General features: G+C 36.6%; 1 protein-coding gene across 3 annotated transcripts in view; it reads right to left on the reverse strand.

Annotated features, from left to right (window-relative positions):
* ppp1r9a (protein phosphatase 1, regulatory subunit 9A) overlaps positions 1-20,740 on the reverse strand; it is a 57,473-nt gene that overhangs the window by 20,496 nt on the left and 16,237 nt on the right. For all 3 annotated transcript variants that reach the window (XM_084423166.1, XM_084423167.1, XM_084423168.1), the window contains exons 3-7: positions 14,947-15,079; positions 13,104-13,224; positions 11,156-11,260; positions 7,033-7,168; positions 791-952 (exon numbers count right to left, since the gene is read on the reverse strand). In XM_084423166.1, the coding sequence (XP_084279292.1) occupies positions 791-952; positions 7,033-7,168; positions 11,156-11,260; positions 13,104-13,224; positions 14,947-15,079 (657 nt within the window). The remainder of the gene's footprint in view (positions 1-790; positions 953-7,032; positions 7,169-11,155; positions 11,261-13,103; positions 13,225-14,946; positions 15,080-20,740) is intronic.

A 20,740-nucleotide genomic window follows, 5' to 3' on the forward strand; every position in this document is an offset into this window, starting at 1 on the left:
CCTCTCGAAGGGAACTGACCAGAGAGGCTCTCTCTCTCTCTCTCTCTCTCTCTCTCTCTCTCTCTGCGTGACTGACACACTCTCTCTCTCTGTGCAAATGCAGTCTCAAGAGAATGAACACGAGAGAGGGAGAAGGAAAAAAGACAACTGAGCAAGAAGGAGTGAGCTCTGGAATGCAATATTTATATAGAAAAGGTAATGGTCTCTTATCAGCACCAGTGTGTAAGAAAAGCAGTGAAGTTGAGTTGTCAGATGAGTTGTATTGACAAAATGAAAAGGATCAACGGAACATTTATTCTCTCCAGGTCGATCAAGATGTCAAAAAATGTCAAGATGTTTTCCCATACTTATCCAGACCTGAAAATGACTCAAATCAAGGTGAATAAGTTAAAATAATTAGTTATTATTTGTAACATTATAGATGTCTTTACCATCATTTTTGATCAATTTAATGCATACTTGCTAAATAAAAGTATGAATTTAATATTTTTTATGTACAGATCGCAAACATTTAAACAGTATTGTATTTATGTAATATAAACTATTATCTAACATAAAAATAAACTTGAAATAAACTAGTTACATAACAAATGTCTATTTCTTTCATTTTATTTTTATATGTTTTGCAAAAAAACAAGACATTATTTTAATCTGTATTTAGACTATTTCAGCAAACCTCAAAAAAAGAAAGAAAAAAAAGACACCTGACTTAATACTTTGTTTGACCTTTTGATGTTTTCTAAAGGTTAAGTTCTTAGTTTCATTGATCAATTGTGCGTTCTTGGTTTACCTCTCGAAACTTCTGATAAAGTTTGGTGGCATCCAGTTCTGATGGCGAGATGATGTCCTCATTTTCGGGTAAATCGAAAACCTCAATGGCCACATCCCTGTCCCTTCCCGTCTGTCCCGCCTCCGCCTCCGCCTCCTCCTCATCCGTGGCGTACTCCCCTGTCTGAGCACAGGCACATGGGAATACACATTTACCACAGCATTCAATGTGGAAGGTTCCTATCTTACTCAGAGTTCCTACACATTTTTCATTTTAAAATGCCACACTTTTATAGACTCAAATATCCAGACTCTTCAGACCATATTTAACATTGGTTCTTACAGCATTATATCTGGTATATACAGTCATCTGTAAATATTTACATTTTCTCAGTTTTTTTTCCATCGGTTTACCTTGAAGTGATAGCATGCGCTTACATGATGAGAAGAAACTAAACAGCTTTATAACCTGCATATTATATTCACCTCAGACACATCGGTTTGATACTGTAAATGTGGTTTGATGTTGCACCATCACCAAACACCAAAGTACAGACTGATCTAGATGATTGTTCACTCCTTTATCTGTTGCTGGTTTGAGTAGCAAAAAAAAAAAGAGACTCACTTATAGTAAAGACAAACAGTTTTACGTAATGAAAATGTGCGCCTTGAATTAACTCTTAATTCAGAATTAATTAAATCACTGCTTGCATGATACATTTATTTTTATAGTTTAGAAAACTGAATAGTCTGGAAACACAAATATTTTTCTATTTTCTTTTTCCACTTATCCAGACCTGGACATTACTCAAATCAAATTCCATACTTTTCCAAGTCGTGTAGGAATCCTGTTTAATATAGTCTAAACAACTTTACTGCAGGCATTGTATTTTAAAAACAACAATACAGATATTAAAGAACTTATGATACCCTAAAAAACCCTGGTTTTGATTTTATATTAACTGGTATGCTTAGCCAATGGAAACATGAACTTTACCTCAATTTGTGAGGTTCATTGAGTTGTGCTATTACTTTTCTAAGCGATTAAACTTGGCATACCACAAAAATGAGAGAAAAATCCCACAAACTTTATTTTAAGGAGGAATCCAAACAATATCATATACTCTTTTGACTTGAGCTAGTAAATAATCACCTAAAAGTTGGAATTTTTGAATGTTTTTGAATTGAAGTCTCTTATGCTCACCTATCCTGCATCACAAATACAGTACCATTTTGAAATATTACAGTTTAAAATAGCTGTTTCTATTTTAATATATTTTAAAATGTAATTTATTCCCGTGATCAAAGCTGAATTTTCAGCACCATTACTCCAGTCTTCAGTGTCACATGATTCTTCAGAAATTATTCTAATATGCTGATTTGCTGCTAAAGAAACATTTCTGATTATTATCAATGTAAAACAACAACAACAACAACAGTTGTGCTGCTTAATATTTTTGTTGAAACCATGACAATGTTTTTGATGAATAGAAAGTTCAAAAGAACGGCATTTATTTGAAATACAAATGCATTTACTGTCACTTTTGATCAATTCAATGTATCCTTGCTGAATAAATGTATTAATTTCTTAAAGGTAGGGTAGGTAATCCTGTTCAGAAACACTTTTTTTTATACTGGGTGAAATGGTCCTTCCATCCTGAGAGTAGTCAATACATTATGTGTTCAGAAAAAGGAATTTAAAAAATCAGACCTCTGTAGCAGCTGCAGGACAGTAAAAACTCTGACCAATCACTGCCATTCGGTGCGAATGTAAAGAACCAATCAGATGCCTTCATGTCTCGTGCCCGAGCCCCACTGCGCGCACTCATCACATGTCACCGTTCCCGGAAATATTCAGCTCAAAGCACCTGCATATGCAGTCAGCGAAGGCAAACAAGGCAAAAGCTACTTCCTCGGACCCTGCCCGCACTCTTGAACAACCTCCTCTGCTTCGCCCTCAACCCCGGACCTGTCCTCGAACCGACGATGCGGTACTTGTCTCCGGACTCGGAGTGTACGTTAGTCTTCATTAGAGTCAACAATGTTTTCATCATGGAAACTCTTACATGCAAAACACCGTATATGTTATGAATCTTACACGAAATTCACCTTCATCACAGTGTAACTGATGGTAATGGAAAAACGTGTATCAATGCAACCTGTTTTTAGTTTTGCCTTATAAATATAGCTCGTTACCGAATGAAACTTTACCATTATCGATATGCTAGCTTGATAGTGAGTACTAAAAGAAATCTTATTTGTTTATATTCATAGTGATAAAGTTAGGTTTTTTATTACATGTGATTCTGACATGATGTCACTGTATGTACTGCGCTCCTTCCTCTCCACTCGTCTCAGGTAATAAATGCGTCTTCCAGCTGAGCCTGAGCGTTTGGCGTCGCGCGTTCATGTGTTTTGGGGGCGTGGCTTTGGAAGGAGCCCAGAAGGGAGGGGGTGGGAGTGAATGGAAATAATGAGCTGTGTTTATTGCAGATTAAAAGGTCTACAGTCACTCGATTTTTATATTTTCTTTTTCAGAGTACTTACATTTTAATTATGTATTGGTATATAAAGACAGTTTAAACAAATTTGGAATGTTTTTTTTTTTGAAAAATCCTACCTGCCTTTAAAAAAAAACAAAAAAACTTACTGACCCCAAACATTTCAGAGTTTTGGTCTGTTGTCTTTTCAAACTAAAACCGAGTCATGCAGCATCTCTTTCTCCTGCTTGAGTCTGCCAGAGTTATTTTAGGTGGCTGGATGTGCACACACACGGACAGGTCGGTTCTGCTCGGCTGGGGCTTGTATCTGGTTGCAGGGCAGGGCTGTTCCCCGGGAGACCTCCCTTCCACATCAAATTATTCTGCCTTGCAGGAGGCCATATGTAACCCTGCTCTACTGTACTGCTTTAACCTGAGCGATCTCATTTGTGTCTCATCTGTGTGTCTCTCTCTCATCTCCTCACACACATTATATGTTAATTGAGAGGACATGGAGAGCAGCACACATATCATCCACATCATCAGCGTGATATTACCTCTCAGTTATAGTCAAGGGGCAAATTAGCTCATTTTGGAGTGTCACATTCAATTAGTTTATGTCACCATTCTTTTAACACACTGGTGGTTACCGTACTTCACATGTTTGAGGAAACTAATTACAAGAAGGTCAGATACAGAATACATAGAAAGTAGTACTTAAGCCACACTTAAAAATGTATAAATATCACTGTATTAGATGACAAAATATCAAAACAAGTGCCACTTACTGGGTCTTATATTATAGAAAAATATGTCTATAGTAATTTGTCTCAAATTAAAAGTAACACAAAAACTTAAATAGTTACAAATGCTTCAAGTGGCTATGGCTATTAATTTTAAGATTTTCTAAAGATTACATTTAACAGTGTTATTAATTTATTTTTAGTGATCTGTAGAACAGAAAACAAAGGTAATCTAAATGTAAAAATGAGGAATTAGCAATATCAGCTTATATTTGAAATAAATATTTTATAATTGAATATATTAAAAACTGTATATATATATATATATATATATATATATATATATACACACGATTAATCGCATCTAACAGTTTTTTGTTTATATATGTATGTATATATATATTATATATATGTATATGTATGTATATATATATATATCCACAGATATATGAACAAAAGCTTTTATGACAGCACTAATACATATATAAACATTACATGTACACACACACACATACAACACACACACATATATATTATTTATATGTGTGTGTCTGTGACAGGCATTATAAACTATTGTTTGATATTGGATTTTTAATGTGTGTGTGTGTGTGTGTGTGTGTGTGTGTGTGTGTGTGTGTGACAGGCATTATAATCTATTGTTTGATATTGGATTTTTAATGTGTGTGTGTGTGTGTGTGTGTGTGTGTGACAGGCATTATAAATGATAGTTTGATATTGGATTTTTAATGTTATAAAATTATGTTATAAATATTGATTCAATATCGACCGTTATGATATATAAAAAAAGGCCAAATGCCAGCCAATAACCTATATAGTACTTATTTATTGTGCATCCTTAAACAATATAAACTCATGAACATGTACACGTTCATAGGTACTGTTATGGTTGTTTAAAAAAAAGGCTACAAAAAGGTCAAGCCTCATTTGGTTTGATATTTAATAATGCTGTGAAATCCAAATATTTATAAGTGTGGCTGAGATGTCACTGTATGCCCTTTCCAACACCACTAACCTTTCTTAGATGTCCTTATAAGCACTATATCCTGCAGAACCCTGCTGTTTTAAGGCCATTTACCACTGGCAGGCAGCTTGTGAATGGTTTAGGCATCTGCTAATCCAGTTTTCAGGCAGGTTCACACCATTCTGCGTCACTGAACACACCAGCCCTTAAACCTTCATTTTTGGAGGCCCCTCTTGCATGACACTGATATGACACATTCAAACAGACATTCACATGCTGACGCTCAAGCACACAAGTTCGCAAGAACAAACACCCACCCACCCACATGCAAACCCGCTAATCTTTAGCAAGGACTGCTACATTCATTACAATTCCTTACGGGCAGCGTGTCTGCCGGGTGAAGCCTCCTGTGCCAGAATTATAAAACAGTGCTGATCGCACAGCTATTTCAAGAGCGCAGCCTGCATCCGAGCCAGCAGAGGAGGAACACATAAAACCATGCGAGTGCACAAGAAGGATATCAGTTAAATTGAGATTCTGATGCAATCTGAAGGAGAACTCAACGCACATATATCCATCATTCAAAAATGCTAATTTAGATTCTCACTGACAAATAACGAGAGGCATTAAAAATTCACTCTTGCATTAGCACATGTGAGTCTTGCATCATTCTGCGCCGCACAAGAGCCTATAATGCTAAATTGTCCACGTCCTCCACATCACAAGGTAGAAATTGCTTTGTCTGGTCTACTGATGTCATTTTCTCTGAAACGTAGCGGGCGATTAATTCAGCGCTTTCTTAAGTCAGTCTTCAGAGCTTTCGTGAAGAATCCCGCTGCCGTGACAGTAGCGCATGCATTATGGAAATGCACCTCGCTCTCTTTATCCTTCAAAAATAGATCGCAGCACAGGCACAGACGTGACAACAGACTTGTGGACCTTTTGTCTGAAAAGCCAGGCCGCCCGCCCGATCCACTAATGAGAACTGAGCAATAACTCAGTGACTAGTAATATAACAAACGCCATTAACTCTCCATGGAGCAGAAAGCTGCCCCTGTGGGTGTTTTTCCATGAGAAGCCCTCACCGACCTACACACACTTTTGTAACATTGCTGAAATCTTTAGAGGAGAGGCAGGAAAGTCCACTTGTGCGTCGTCTAGGGCAAAGGTGTTCATTTTTTTTTTATGCCAATGACATCCGAATAATACATATATAATAATAAATTTGCCAAAATATAAGGGGAACTGTAGCCTATATTTTTATGTATTAAGATTGATTTTTACTGGATGAAAAAAAATCATTATCAATTATCAAAATTAAATAATTGCCTGTTTGTTGCACTAAAGCCAAAGAAATATGTTAAGTATTTTCAGGAAAAAATTCACTTTGTATTCTTTTTTCAGTTGATCTTTTTCCTACCTAAGGAAGGAAATATAAACATTTAATAATAATAATTATTAATTATTAATAATAAATATTAATCTCTCCTTCCTTGGGCTAAAAATGAATAGAATAAAATAATTTCATAATTTCAGTTAGTGATTAACAGCATGAATTCCATGATTTCCATCTTAAAAACTGGAATGAAACAGCAATGTCATCAATTTTGTGTGTGTTTAGTACATTTTCAAGAATGAAAGATTCCAGGAGGAACAATTAATATATTTGTGTGTTTTTTTTTCCTTTCAACAGTAAGACTTAATTAGATGGAGCAATGAAATTATGTGTTTTGGCGGCACTACGGGCTCAAGATTCATTTCAAATTATTTTTGAGAAGGAATTATCCATCCTGCTGCAAATTTAGAAAAATGTAGGATATTGTGAGAAAAAAATATACAATATATCTCTTGATTACTGTGCAACTCAGCAGTTCATGGTATTAGTTTTAGGTTGTAGCTTGATTTTATAGTTTTTGACCAGCAGAACTGTTTTCATCCTGCTGTGACAAATTGTAACAGGTTGAGGCTTATAGCATGGCCGAATCATGGATAATAGATTTGATGGTTGATGAACCTGTTCAGACAGATGCTGACATGCTCAGACCTGTTCTGTGCTCACCTCGTCATCATCAGCGTCGTACTGGGCGTACTGTTGCTCCATCATCTCTCTCTGACGTCTCTCCTGCTCCAGAGTCTGACTGATGAGCTGAGCCACCTCGCTCTGCTGTCCCGGACGCTCTCGGCCAATCACAAACCTGCACAGACACACCAACTGCCAATGAGAAGGGAGGAGCTTTGTGATCAGATGCAGAGTGGTAAAGGCTATGGAGTGCAACAGCGCCCGCCCACTTTTTCAGTTGGTTCCGGAAGTATTTCTTCCCATTTATTTCTCCCGTAGAGATTTTTATAAAACTTTATGTTAAAGCATTACAAGACATGAACCAACCAGCTACGAGGTGAATCATAGTATTACAAACTTTTATTTGAAGGAAAAAAGTATTTGAAAATCGACAAAAAAAATGCTGATTATATCTATAGAAATAATATATTTTAAGTTCATTGCAAAATATGCATTTATATACAAATATTGAAGTATTTTGAGAGCATATGGAAATCGACTCAGTTTCGTCATTCGCAGTGCTTCATGCGAATGGGCGGAGCTAAAGAGCTCTTTTGGCACTGTTTGCTTGTTTTGACTGACTGAGGGAATTTTCTGCACAGCATCATGGGTAATGTAGTTTTTCACCACAAATTCCACTGTTAAACACGGTAATTTTAACAATATGTAAGCTTCGCTTCGCGTCGGGGTCCCGATCAGCCTGTCGGGGTTGTATTCGCTATAACAACCACCTCGCTCTACATTATCCCGCTTATTACATGGCTACCTACCAAATAAATCAATAATTTGACACAAAATATTGATTTAAAAACGATTGTATTGCTTCCGCTAAAGAAAATAGTCCGCTCCGTCTCTACGGTTAGAATCCTGCATCCATAGCAACGCTCTGTTTTTCATGGCAACGGTGTGTTATCAAGAAATAACAGACCGCATTCTACATTAGAATTCAACCAAGCCATGTAATAAGTTGAAATAATGCGGGCTCATGGCTTCAAAAGCATATACTAGTCGATTAAAGTCCCCCTGTAATCAAAATTTTTATCCCTTAAAACTCATCTTTGATCACCAAAATGACATAGAAATGCCATCTCAATCTGCCTTCTAAAAATCAGTATCCTTAGAAACGTTATCAACAACTCAGAACGTCAGTGGAGAAAGGCATATAGTTCATCATAACATCGTAATATACATCATATTGCTGAATGTACACAATTTTTCATATCAACAGAAAAATATACAGGGATAACCTGGCTTCTCTTGAGACTCCCTTTCTTCACGGCATAGTTAATGATATGCTAAAGCCCGAGCCCAAGGTAGTTTGTGACGTAAGAAACACCTGCGATTTCAAACCACGGTTTTGAGACTGTCTTTGGTTCACTGGAGTTTTAAGGAGAAAGTACTCAGCAATGGTTTTAACTTGAATTTGCACATGGTTATACATAGACATACTGTATAAACAACATTAAAAACTTGATTTTCACTACAGGGGGTCTTTAACAACCTTGTAGCTCACAGTATAAGTTATCACTAAAATCAATTTTTACTTCCGGAACCCGACTGTTGAACTCTATAAAAGATCATGACTATTGATTTTCAAATAGAGACAAAGAACAGAACAGATTTTACATACATGAGGAGGGCATACAAATGTAGAAGGTGAAACTGAGTGTCGTTCAGTAAAAGAAAGGAAGGTATAAAAACCCTTCCTTTCTATTTCAATGAAGTGACGCTCTTTTCTTGCATTGTCTGGCTTCAAGCAGGCATTTTTGTTCTCAGTTCACTGACGGATTGTCTCTTTTATAATACACCCTACAAATCAACGAACGTGGCAGGAGATGTCAGTGTGATAAATGACTGTGACAAGGTGAACAGAATAACTGTACAAAATGTTAAGAATCCTGCTTGAGAATGTCATGGAAAAATTTACTGCAAAAGTACCTGCCTTGAAAATGAAAGTTTGTTATTTCTGCACCACTAGTGGCGTCAAAAAGAATTGCAATTTGTCAATCATTAATTATTCATCTCTGAAGGTGACATTCTGCTTTAGAAAGACGTTTGAGTAATAATAAAAAAGTCAAATAATTAATGCAAGTTACTTTACCTGTGAAGAATGTTGCTTCCTATTGAATGCACAGTGGTGACATTATTGGGTGCTATTTTTAAAGACCCACCAAATGGCATAATTTATGACTAAACCTGATTGTGAATGAAAAACTGAATATCGGTAAAACAATAAGGTTTTCTCTTCGAGACATTAACCTACTTGTCTCTGCATATGAAATTAGGATGCACAACATATCAGTACGATATCGGTAACCACATAAAATGTGATGCATACATTCACTTGTAGCATTTAAACCAGCTGATTTGAGTTTTTAGTGTTGTTGTTTTTTTTGACAACAATATAGAATTTTTGTCTTCCGTTTATCGATTATAAGCCATAAAATGTCAAATAATTTGAGGGAAAAAAAGACAATTCCCTCCAATAATATTCCCCCCATTCTCTGCGGTGCACAATCCATGTTGTGGATAACCAGCAGGGAAGCGCTCAGCATGGAGTCCTAATCACCCTGCATTAGGCACAGATAAGGGTCCAAATTTGATCTACATCTGAAGCAACAACTGGGCCAATACCCTGTGATGCTTTTGCAATGCAGCTGACCTGGAAACAGTCCTCTCTTCCATCTCGGTACCACACGCAGGGAGTCCCAACTGCTCCGGGACAGAGATCTCCTATTGAGAGATCCCTCCATTTATATTCGCATACATCTGGGGTGACATGATGCATTTCAGGATGTGTGCATCGCCTCACACAGCGAGGAGTTGTTCCCGCCAGCTTGCTAAAAAAATCCCCCTGATTCTGACACTGAATCATCACAGCAATGACTCGCTCTTAATAGAGTGCCAATCTTAATATATTTATCGGTGGTCGCTGGTGCAGACAGAGTTTAAGACCTGTCTTAATTCCTACAGTAGGTTAAATTTAGCACAAATTCAGAATCTGGGCCACACCGCCTCATCGGTGAGAGAACAGAGCTCAAACAACCAGGAGGAGGGAATGAAACGAAACCAGGAAAGTATAGACAAAATAATAAAATTCTAAAAGATCAAAATACACTTATGGTGAAATTGTGCGTTTCTGAGAGCTTCATGGTATTAGATGTATTTGACGTTTTCTAGTAAAAATCTGCCATAACCAAAAACTCTATATATAACAATGTATATTGTTACAAACGATTTCTATTTTGAATAAATTCTGTTCTTTTTAACTTTTTATTCATCAACGAATCCTGAAAAAAGTATCACAGGTTCCAAAAAAATATTAAACTGTTTCCAACACTGATAATAACTGAGTATCAAATCAGCATACTGTATTAGAATGATTTGTGAAGGATCATGTGACACTTAAGACTGGCGTAATGATGCTGAAAATTCAGTTTTGCATCACAGAAATAAATTATACTTTGAAGTATATTAAAAGAGAAAAACATTATTTTAAATTGTAATAATATTTCACAATATTACTGTTTTTTCTGTATTTTTGATTAAATAAATGCAGCCTTGATGAGCATATATATATATAGTCATATGAATTAAATGAATCAATAAGTTCCATCCCTCTCAAAAAGTTGCATTTAAGGAAATTATTTTAAATAAACATGCATTTGAAGGTTAAGGCTAAATTCATACTACATTTTCAGCGTGTTAATATTTACAGATGAAGTGGAATACACCACTGACAGCATCTGTTGAAAAACAATACGCTCCATCACACTGTGCAGACCTATTGTTAATGAAGAGCCTTGTTTTCTCACAGTGTGAAGTGCTCCTGCCGGCTGATACTCCTTTCAAAGACGTGCTTTCTGCTGTCGTGTCGAAGGGGAGATTAGATACACTAACAAGAGTTCTGTGTTATTCTCACAAAACTGCTCTGTGGGAGAGAAATGTGATGACATGTCATGCTATTTCATACGCTAAAAAAAAAAACACTGGTCACTCTAGTAGTGTAAGTTATAGTGGGGATTCGAATGTGGGTATCTGGTGGTCAGCATTAAAAGGCAAACCTGGTATTAATGAAACATAATAAACGAGCAAAAGTGTGTGTGGACATCTAGCATCTTACCTGACAACTCCCTGCGTGTTTCTCAGGACAGAAGCAGCGAAGCTCTGAGTTACTCCCACCAGACTGGTGCCGTCAACCTCCACGATCTGATCGTTCACCATAATTCTGTGGAAAATGAAGGTGGATATGTTTTAACACTTGTTACATTGACACTATTAGGACATTGTGCAATCTCGAAAACAGCTTTGTATAACAGTATTTCAATCATGACAACTCGTAAAATAGTCTTAGAATGTTATTGAATATGGCAATGTTAATGTACTTGGTCTAGTCGGACTGGATCTGCTGTTGATTATTGCTGCTGTAGAGCAAGTATGAACTTGCTACTGCTAATAGATACACAGACTGTGAGCATGTAAGATATGCTGCTGCTGTTCCATAAATAAACATGCATAAATCCCGTAGCTGATCTAGGCAGGTGGAGCTGGGGGAGGTGGAGGGTTTCAGAGCAAACACTTAGACAATTTAAATGTTGAGCGAGCAATCTCATTGGCTGCAGGATCAACAGAGGCCAATCAGCTTGTGCCATGGGGTAATGATTTGATTGCTTGCAAATTGCATGTAAAGGATCTCTCAGCCTGCGCCCTCTAGAGTTGCATGACTTAACTAGATATGAATAGAGATATTGAGATTACTTAAAAAAAAAAAAAAAAAGCTTAATTATGTTCTGCCTGAGGCCTTCTCATCACTCTGCTTTTTCAGTGGATCAAATATGCTGAAGTATGAAGGATATAGTACATCCAAGGACAGGGTTTCCCGGAGATTTGCTAAGATTACATAATTTGTAAAAACGTAAAGATAAAAGTAAAGACCCAAAATAAAGATTGCAAAGATTTAGTAAAGATGTATTGCTGCATAAGGAAGATAATTCCACCAGTGTAAAGATGCCAAAAGTGAATTAAATTAATAAATCATAATAAGATGTAATAATTATTAATAATAATAATAATTGTTGTCGTCAATAATAATAATGTAAAAAATAATAATTATATCACTGTTAATAATAATAATTATTATTATTATTATAATAATACAATGTATTTTCCAAAAATATATTCTTTATACAATGTATATTCTTTATAATATTCTAACATAAATATGACTTAAAAAAAAAAGAAAAAAAAAAGTAATAATGTCTTAAAAGGGACAAAAAAAAGGTTAGAACCCCCTCTTCTACGAGTATGAACAGTATTTTCATGTTTTCAGACTTGCCGGTCACATTCTTTCATTTCAGAAGCTAAAGAATAATGCTCACAAGACAGAAGGAATTACAATCATAGCATAGGATTACAAAGGCGAGTAAGCTCCTTAACAACATGCGATAATATCATTTTCAGAACGCTGCAGTGTTTGCAAGAAGAGCTCCTCCAACTGTGTGATATCTGTAATGAGCTTTGTGAGTTTGACCAAATTGCTTTGACCCCTGATTCCTGTCTGGATATCGAGCTCACTGCAAATCTCGTGTGTTATGCTGGCAAAGCAGACGGAGACACGCTTGCAAGATTGAATCCTAATGTGCACCTTGACCTTCACATTCATTTTGCAATCTCGCCAATTAATTAATACTGAAAGCATGAATTAAGTATTCCTCTATGCAAAAAAAATAAATAAATAAGGACTTCAGTGCAAAGATTTCAATGTCGCTGTCAAATCCTCCATTGTTATACACTGTGCACAGAAACAGCCTGAGTTAATGGTGGAGGAAATTTCATTCTGGCTATTGAATGGTTATTGAATGGTTACCTACTGAATGGTCCTTTTGAAACCTGATTGCAAAGCATAGAGTTGCTTGGTTGGTAATCTTGAAACAAGTAACATTTCACAGGATTTCAGCAGGGTTTGATATACCACTCAGCAAACCAAACAGTGCAACAGTCTGAGGCCACATTGAAAGTCTGGGATTCAGAATTTTAGTCTATCACTACTTTCTACGTGCAGTTTAGTTTACCTTCCATCTCTCTCAGCTGCTCCACCCTCTATGACGGTCTTGACGAAGATGCCCAGCTTCTCCAGGCCTGCGTCAGCACCAACCCCCATTCCTATAATACTGATGCCCAGGCCATCCTCATCTGACATACACAAATCAGAGAGAGGAAAAACATTAGTGGTGAGCAAATGGAAAGAATTACAATTCAATAAATCATTGGATGGATGCATGCATATTATGACTGATCAATATTAAAGGCTTACCACTGATTTCACAGCGCTCAAAATACACAGATGCATGCAGAACATTTCCCTGAAAACCTAATCGTATCTATATTGTTTTTTATGTAAAACAATTATAGAGGAAACCGGAGCTAGGGCTTTAGTGTATCTCAGTAACCATAAGGTTTTGAGTAAAAACAGACTGAACTTGAGTGAAAAGCGTGATGACTATATAGTGTCGCCTGTCATGAAAACTATCCTAAACTTTCAACCTCAGAGAAATCTCTTTTGTGACACTGACATCAAGGGCTTGACATTAACACCTGCCAAATGTGGTTTGATTTCAGTAGTCGCGTGTAACGCAGTCACGCTAGGGCCCTATGATTTCCGTGATGCGGAAAACGCGGACGGAATCACGGAATTTACACATGAAAACGGAATTCTCTTATACGCACGGAATTTGCATATATTTTGTTATATATTAAATAAACGATTTTTTTTAAAGTTTAAAGGTCTCTACCTAAACCCAGAGCCATATAGAGAGACATATGTCAATAAAGTTAATATACAGTGATGCAAAATTTTCAGTACCTTTACCTTCATGTTACTGTTATTTTTGGCCAGAGATTTGTTAAAGGTTTGGCTGAATTTTGGAGAATTTTGAATGTGCTTTGCTGAATATATTAACAATTAAAAAAAAAAAGCTGAATTGTGAGTTTGTGTAACTGAATTTTTAAAGGTCAATACTACTTAGAAGTGAAAAGAAAACAAGCAAATCCGAAAAATCCGAAAGGGCTAAAAATAAATCCGAAAAAACGGAATTTGAAAAAAAATAAAACGGAATTTGAGAAAAAATAAAACGGATTTCATAGGGCCCTATCACTCCTACTAGCCACTTTGACAGGTTCAATTTTATAATACACTTTTCTTAATAGTAGTCTTAAAGCATCTGAAATAATAAGCTAAGTGCAATGTAGTGTTGAAAAAAATATCGATTTTTCGATACATATCGATACTGAAATATATGTAATGCTTCCAATGCTCATTTCCCACAGAACGGATACAGGATATTAGCTGCACTTTCTCTCTCTCTCTCATCTCTCCGACAGCGAGTTACACACAAACCCTCCTCCCCTCACTCACTCGTTTCATTTGCTCCGGATGAATGTTTATGATGTTGCAGGGCTTGAATTTCGGCGTGGGATTGTGCGTACTGCGTATAATCTTACTCATTCCCACAGATTTTGTGCTCACACTCAAAGTGCATGCACATAAAGCCAGCTACCAGTACTAAATTATGTTCTTTTTTGCTGCTTATTGCACTTAAACAGTCAATGCCGGTCGTGGTGAGTATTCACGTAAATACAGTCAGTTATATTTTAAGTGAACGTAAACAGTTGAGAAAGAAAACGCATGTGTAACAGTATGCGTCCGGTCTTAAAGTGACAGCAGCCTAATATTCCTGCTGCCAAATTATGAGATAATATTAAAAATATCTATATGGCAGTTTTCCCCCTGGTATCGATGTCAGAGTTGTGGCCAGTGAAAATGCTGAGTGGCTCGTAACTCGTAAAACCACTGGCCACAGTGGCTGGTGAGCAAAAAAGTTAACGTGAAGCCCTGCTGCCATCACCGCTATTCACCTTTTTCCAGTTCCACAGGGAGAAGTTCCAGCTTCTCCACCCGTTTCTCCAGCTCATACTCAGCTGAGGATGCCACCGGGTCCACCTCTTCATTCCGCCGGTCATAGTCTTCATTGCAGTAGGTTTTGAACACCTGGGAGCCAGAAAACGTCAATGTCACATTACTGAGGTGAGGTCACATGACTAAAACAGCTGTGTGAAGCCGAATCTTTCATTGTTAGAAAAGATACAGAATGATTATTAGTTCATTGGGGAAAAATGCTTGTATATATACAGTATATAAATTCAGCCTTTATCCAAGTATTATTAATAATTTGTTTAACATTTTGTAAGCATATTGCTAGTTTGCATTTGTGATAACGCAATGAAACAAGCCAAATTTTGCAGACATAATTTTTTACCAGGCTGTCAGAACAAACAAAATATTAATAACTGATTATTATGTTGTAGTCAATGTATGCTTTTTCCTGTGAGATTTTTGTTTTTCTATGCATTTATTTTTCATAGTAAAATAAAACCTCTAGCTGTGGTTTGTCGTTTTTTTGCCAAATAATTTTGTCAGATAAATATCTCGATGAAGTGTTAACTTGGTTAACTTAGTGTTTTGTTCTTCCCTCATATTTAAAATATTAAAAAATATAAAATATTTTCTTCATATTTTAATGGTTTAATCAAACTAGTAGGGTCATTAAAAACAAATATCCCCTCCAGACATCACTTTCAGCCACTGCTCTATATATAGTGAGACAGCATGTGATCAATGAAGTTGTGGGCACTGGGCAATGTTTCGGGTTACATCAGAGCATCTTCATAACAGTGCTTATCGACTAACACACAAACTGCCTTCTCCTCAGCGTAAGTGATGGTCTTGTGCACCGTGGTGTGAAAGGACAGTCACGCACAACTGTGTCCCCTAAACAAGTTCTCGGACAAACAATTGCCCCACGCATGCCAATGCCTACCTGTGTCCTTATTAAAAGTGTTCACTGGATAAGTTGTGAGTGACATAGAATAAGTTTCCCTGACCCAGATTAAACAGTCTTTCATTTTAAAAGAATAAACTTCCTCAGGATGTCACAGTCATGTTTGGTTTCATTGTCTTGTTCTGTTCATTTCAGAGAAATGATGAAAGAGAAATGGTAAGAATTTGGTGTTTTTAAGCTGGCCCCACAACGAAAATGCCTACAATTCAAAGTTTTGGGGGTCGGTATGATTTTTTTAAATGTTTTTGAAAGAAGACTCTTAAGGATAACCAAAATTAAATTTATTGTGAAATATTATTACAATTTAAAATAACTTTTTATATTTTAAAATGTAATTTATTCCTGTGATGCGAATCTGAGTGTCCAGTCTTCGGTGTCACATGATCCTTCAGAAATCATTCTAATATGCTGATTTGCTGAGCAATGTTTTATTTTTATTATAATCAATGTTGAAAAAGTATTCTTGGTATACTTTAGTATTCTTGGATGAACAGACATTTATTTAAATAAAATATTTTATAAATAACATGAGACGTATGCTGTTGCGTCTCCTCTGCCTTCATTGTTTGGATTACCATTGGCTTCATATATGGTTTATCCTTGTTTGTATGTTCTTGGAATAAAGATCCTCTCCTCTGCTATACCCGTGACACCGTCAGTCCATCTGCCACCATGAGAATCATCTGCTTCAATTAAACCATGACTGATCATAGCAGAATCAAACCCATCTCATCTGTGAAGGAAACAAATTGGACTCAAACCTGACGTTTTATGCTAATTACAAGCCTAAACCAACGTGTCCAAATCGTATATGTGGTAGGAAGCACTCTGAAACCAGAGCGCAGGGACAAAAGCAAGCATAATCTCTAGTGCACTTTACAACATCAATAATGTAAACTGATCAACAGCAATGCATTATTTAACAGTCACACTGCTGACCAAATGATTAGCTGACGTGTAATGAGCCCGTTGTCCACATTCCTTCAATGGTCTTGATGGAAATCATATTGGCAGAAAGGGCCAGATAGTGAGGCTGCAGCCTTGAAGATAGTAACTATAAAGATGTGAAGCATTAAGAGTGACTTGTTGAAAGGAAACTACCATATAAAAGTCCTTACAGCGGCACTAAAGCGCATAGCTCACATAATCCATCGCCAGCTTTTTATTCCCCAGTTACAGACTCTTATACAGAGGCCAGGAGGGCAGAAATACTCAGTCTCTTGCGCACTGCTCTAACCTGAAAGCGAGGACATTTCCAGAAACATCCAGTCAGTGGATCTGCTCCAGAGCTTCCCTCACACACTGTTCTCCTGAGCTCAACCAACTATCACAGTGTTGACAGTCCACAGCTGGCTAAAAATGGCTCAACAACCGACTGTCTTTTGTGGATCTGTCAGACATGAGGTGCTATCCGCATCACACACACAGTGTGGGCTACTGTCAGATCTGACGTGCCGTGGGAGAACATAATTCATATCTTCTATTATATTCATTATAGACATACTGCATATAGCTTTCCAGGAGACTTTGTTTTGTTTTAATATCATTACATGGTTTAATTTTTAATCTGAATGGTCTTATGCAGACTCAAATATTTGTAAGTGCCAAAAGCGAGTAAACACTGGCTTTGATGAATAAATAAAATACAGTAGGCCAGTACATTTTTAATGACATGAATCATAATTTAAACTGCATTTCAAAAGTGATTCAATTTAAAGACATACGGTACAAATAGATTATAGAATAGATTAGTGGCTATTGTGTCTCTATCAATTATTTGGCGACCTAAATTTCTGCGTAACAAAACCAATTTAAAACGAACAAAATAACTGGATCACGACACATTTGTGACTCTCAGTGAGGATTTTGCTGAATCATGTTTGTTATAGGGGGAAAATGTTATATAAAGTAAAATATAAAATAAAAAATGCCTATATATGGATATATGGAGATGGTTCCAATTCATTTTTAGAGAATAAAATAAGCATTAAAGCATTTAACTTCAGATCCTGTATGAAAAGCATCAGTGGTTTCGATTATAAATCTGCCAGTTGATTATGAAAACACCAATAACTTTTAGTAGCGCAGCCTTTCAAGCTGAATCTTTTGGCAGCGATGCTTTTCTTGAATATCCTTGTGTATCTTGATCTAGTAATATTGATTCGGCCCACTCCAGTCACCTCTCTGTCATCAGCCTCACCTTCATCGTTTAGATCAATACACCTGTTAGCTGCCTTCAAACAATGGCAGAACATCTCTTTTGTCTTCTCATCTCTACAGTAGATCCGCTCTCACTCGCTGCAGTCTTATATTTAAAACCCAGCAGCCTGCGAGCTCTTTGGCTCCAACTGCTACCTTGCATAATAGCCAAGAAATGTAAGCTTGTATAAGCGCTTTCCTGTTCGGAGAGCACTTTAAGTTTTTATTGCATGTTGTGAGATTCCGCCAAAGGCTCCGAGAGCTAATTTTTCTCGGCAAAGAGTGAATTTGCACAGAACTGCAGGGACGAGTGAAACTGAGCCAGGCCCATAATCCATCCCTCTGCTCCCACTCTTATTACTTCATTATCCGTCTCGTCTCTCATCCTTCTTTGTGTCACTGTGCACTTCTAGCGGAGCAGCCATGGCTCATCGGTATGCCTCTAACACAGCATTTTACACCTGCTGCATCGTGGGTAACTGCAATGCTTGCGGGGAACCGAGGGGAAACGGGGAGGGAGGAGAAGAACAATCGACTGAAAGTGTTTGTCGGCATTTGTATCCTAGGCTGGCAACAGCCTCGGCTACAACTGATCGCATTAAATGGCTCTACAGTCAGGCAGTGCCAGCGCTTTCAGTGTCAACACACACACACACACACACAGCTCTCTCCCAGAGGGACGGCGAAGCTGATGCTGAGTGGATTAAACATGCAACACAGAGGCAAATCTGCAGACACACATTCCTGCACTATTCTCTGAAAACAGGTATCGGCTGCAAAATGAGGTGTTTGCCAAAGTCCAATTAACTTTCTTTCTATCATATTGTTTAGAAATACATTCAAATATGAAAACGTGTTTCTTGAACTATGGGCAAAATGTGCGCCAGTGGAAAAACGTCCTACTACAGTAGGAATACATGCATCAAGGTTTTAGATGGAAATTACTAGTGATGTAGTACTTGAGTCCGGTCTCGAGACCGATTTCTGCTTTCTCGGACTCGTCTCGGACTTGTTCCTTCAAAGACTCGGTCTTGACTCGGACTCGACCCTTCAAAGACTCGATCTTGACTCGGACTCGGCATATGCGGTCTCGTCCCCATCACTAGTCCACTAGAATACATACCACTAGAAAATTTTAATTTGCTCTGCATGTCCTGACTATGATTAAAAAAGTCAGGGTGGGCTTAACATGTTGATGACAGAGCAGCACTGTTGAAGCAGTTTAGAAAAATAGGCAGAAGATGATGCATGTGGTAGGGATTTTTTTAATGATAGTAAAAGCATAGTCCATATTAAGACGTTAAGACTGCTCCTCTAAACAATTCCCAATCTAGCTTAGTCTGTAGGCCTAACTGTTGATTATTAACTGGGGTGATATTAAATCATGAATATGAAAACTGACATGTTTTTATGGTCTTGGTCTCGACTCCTAAAGACTCGGTCTCGACTCGGACTTGCTTCCTCAAAGACTCGGTCTTGACTCGGACTCAACTGTATTTGAAAACCAACGGACTCGGTCTCGACTCGGACTCGACCCTTCAAAGACTCGGTCTTGACTTGGACTCGGCATAGGCGGTCTCGTCCCCATCACTAGAAATTACATCTTAAAATAATGACATTAAACAATTGTTTAAATATTTGTCTTGCTAATGCTCTTTTCATAGCTAGCAGCTGAATACATACAGTAAATAATATTTTCACACTTTTTGCATTATTTGACTAAATTTGGAAATGACACATAATAAAAATGTCCTGTTTATTAGTAATTATTAGTGTTTTTGTTGATCATATTTTGTGTAAAAATAGATATGCCGTCCAAAAGTTTGGGGTCAGTAAGATATTTGTTTTTTAAGAAATTAATATTTTTATTCAGCAAGCACGCGTTAAATTGATCAAAAGTGACAGGAAACACATTTACAAAAAAATCTCTTTACAAAAAATTTCTATTTCAAATAATGATGTTACTTTGAAATACATAAATCAAAGAATCCAGATTATTATTTTTTTTGCAATATTTATAATGCTAATAAATGATAAATGTCTTGAGCAGCAAATCATAATATTAGAATGATTTCTGAAGGATCATGTGAAATAAAAAAATTCAGCTTTGATCACAGGAATAAATTACATTTTAAAATATATTAAAAGAGAAAACAATTATTTAAATTGCAATAATATTAATCAAATAAATACAGCATTGGTGAGAAGAAGATACTCAAAAACATTTAGAAATTCTTACCGACCCCAATGTTTTTTAACGACAATGGTACTATAAAGTCTTTTCACAAGATGCACATTAAAATGACAAAATAATAAATAATATCTAGATATAAAAGACATTTGAAAGTTGCAAAAAACAATGATGAAGATATTGTAAAAAATAAAAAAATAAAAAAATTAAAATATGTTTTAAAAATCTGACCTAAAAAGAACAAACAAATCTTTTACTTTTAATTCAAATAAACACCTGTAACATAAAAGTCTCTGTAGCTGAACAAACACAGTGCATAATAATATATGAATCACCAGTTTCATGGCAATTATTTGAATGTTTTCATAATGCTGAAAGCTATTAAACGCTTTTATCCATTCATGTAGTAAAAGCTTTCCAT

This window comes from Rutilus rutilus (genome assembly GCF_951802725.1).
Source record: "Rutilus rutilus genome assembly, chromosome: 11".
In the NCBI taxonomy this organism is placed as follows: domain Eukaryota; kingdom Metazoa; phylum Chordata; class Actinopteri; order Cypriniformes; family Leuciscidae; genus Rutilus; species Rutilus rutilus.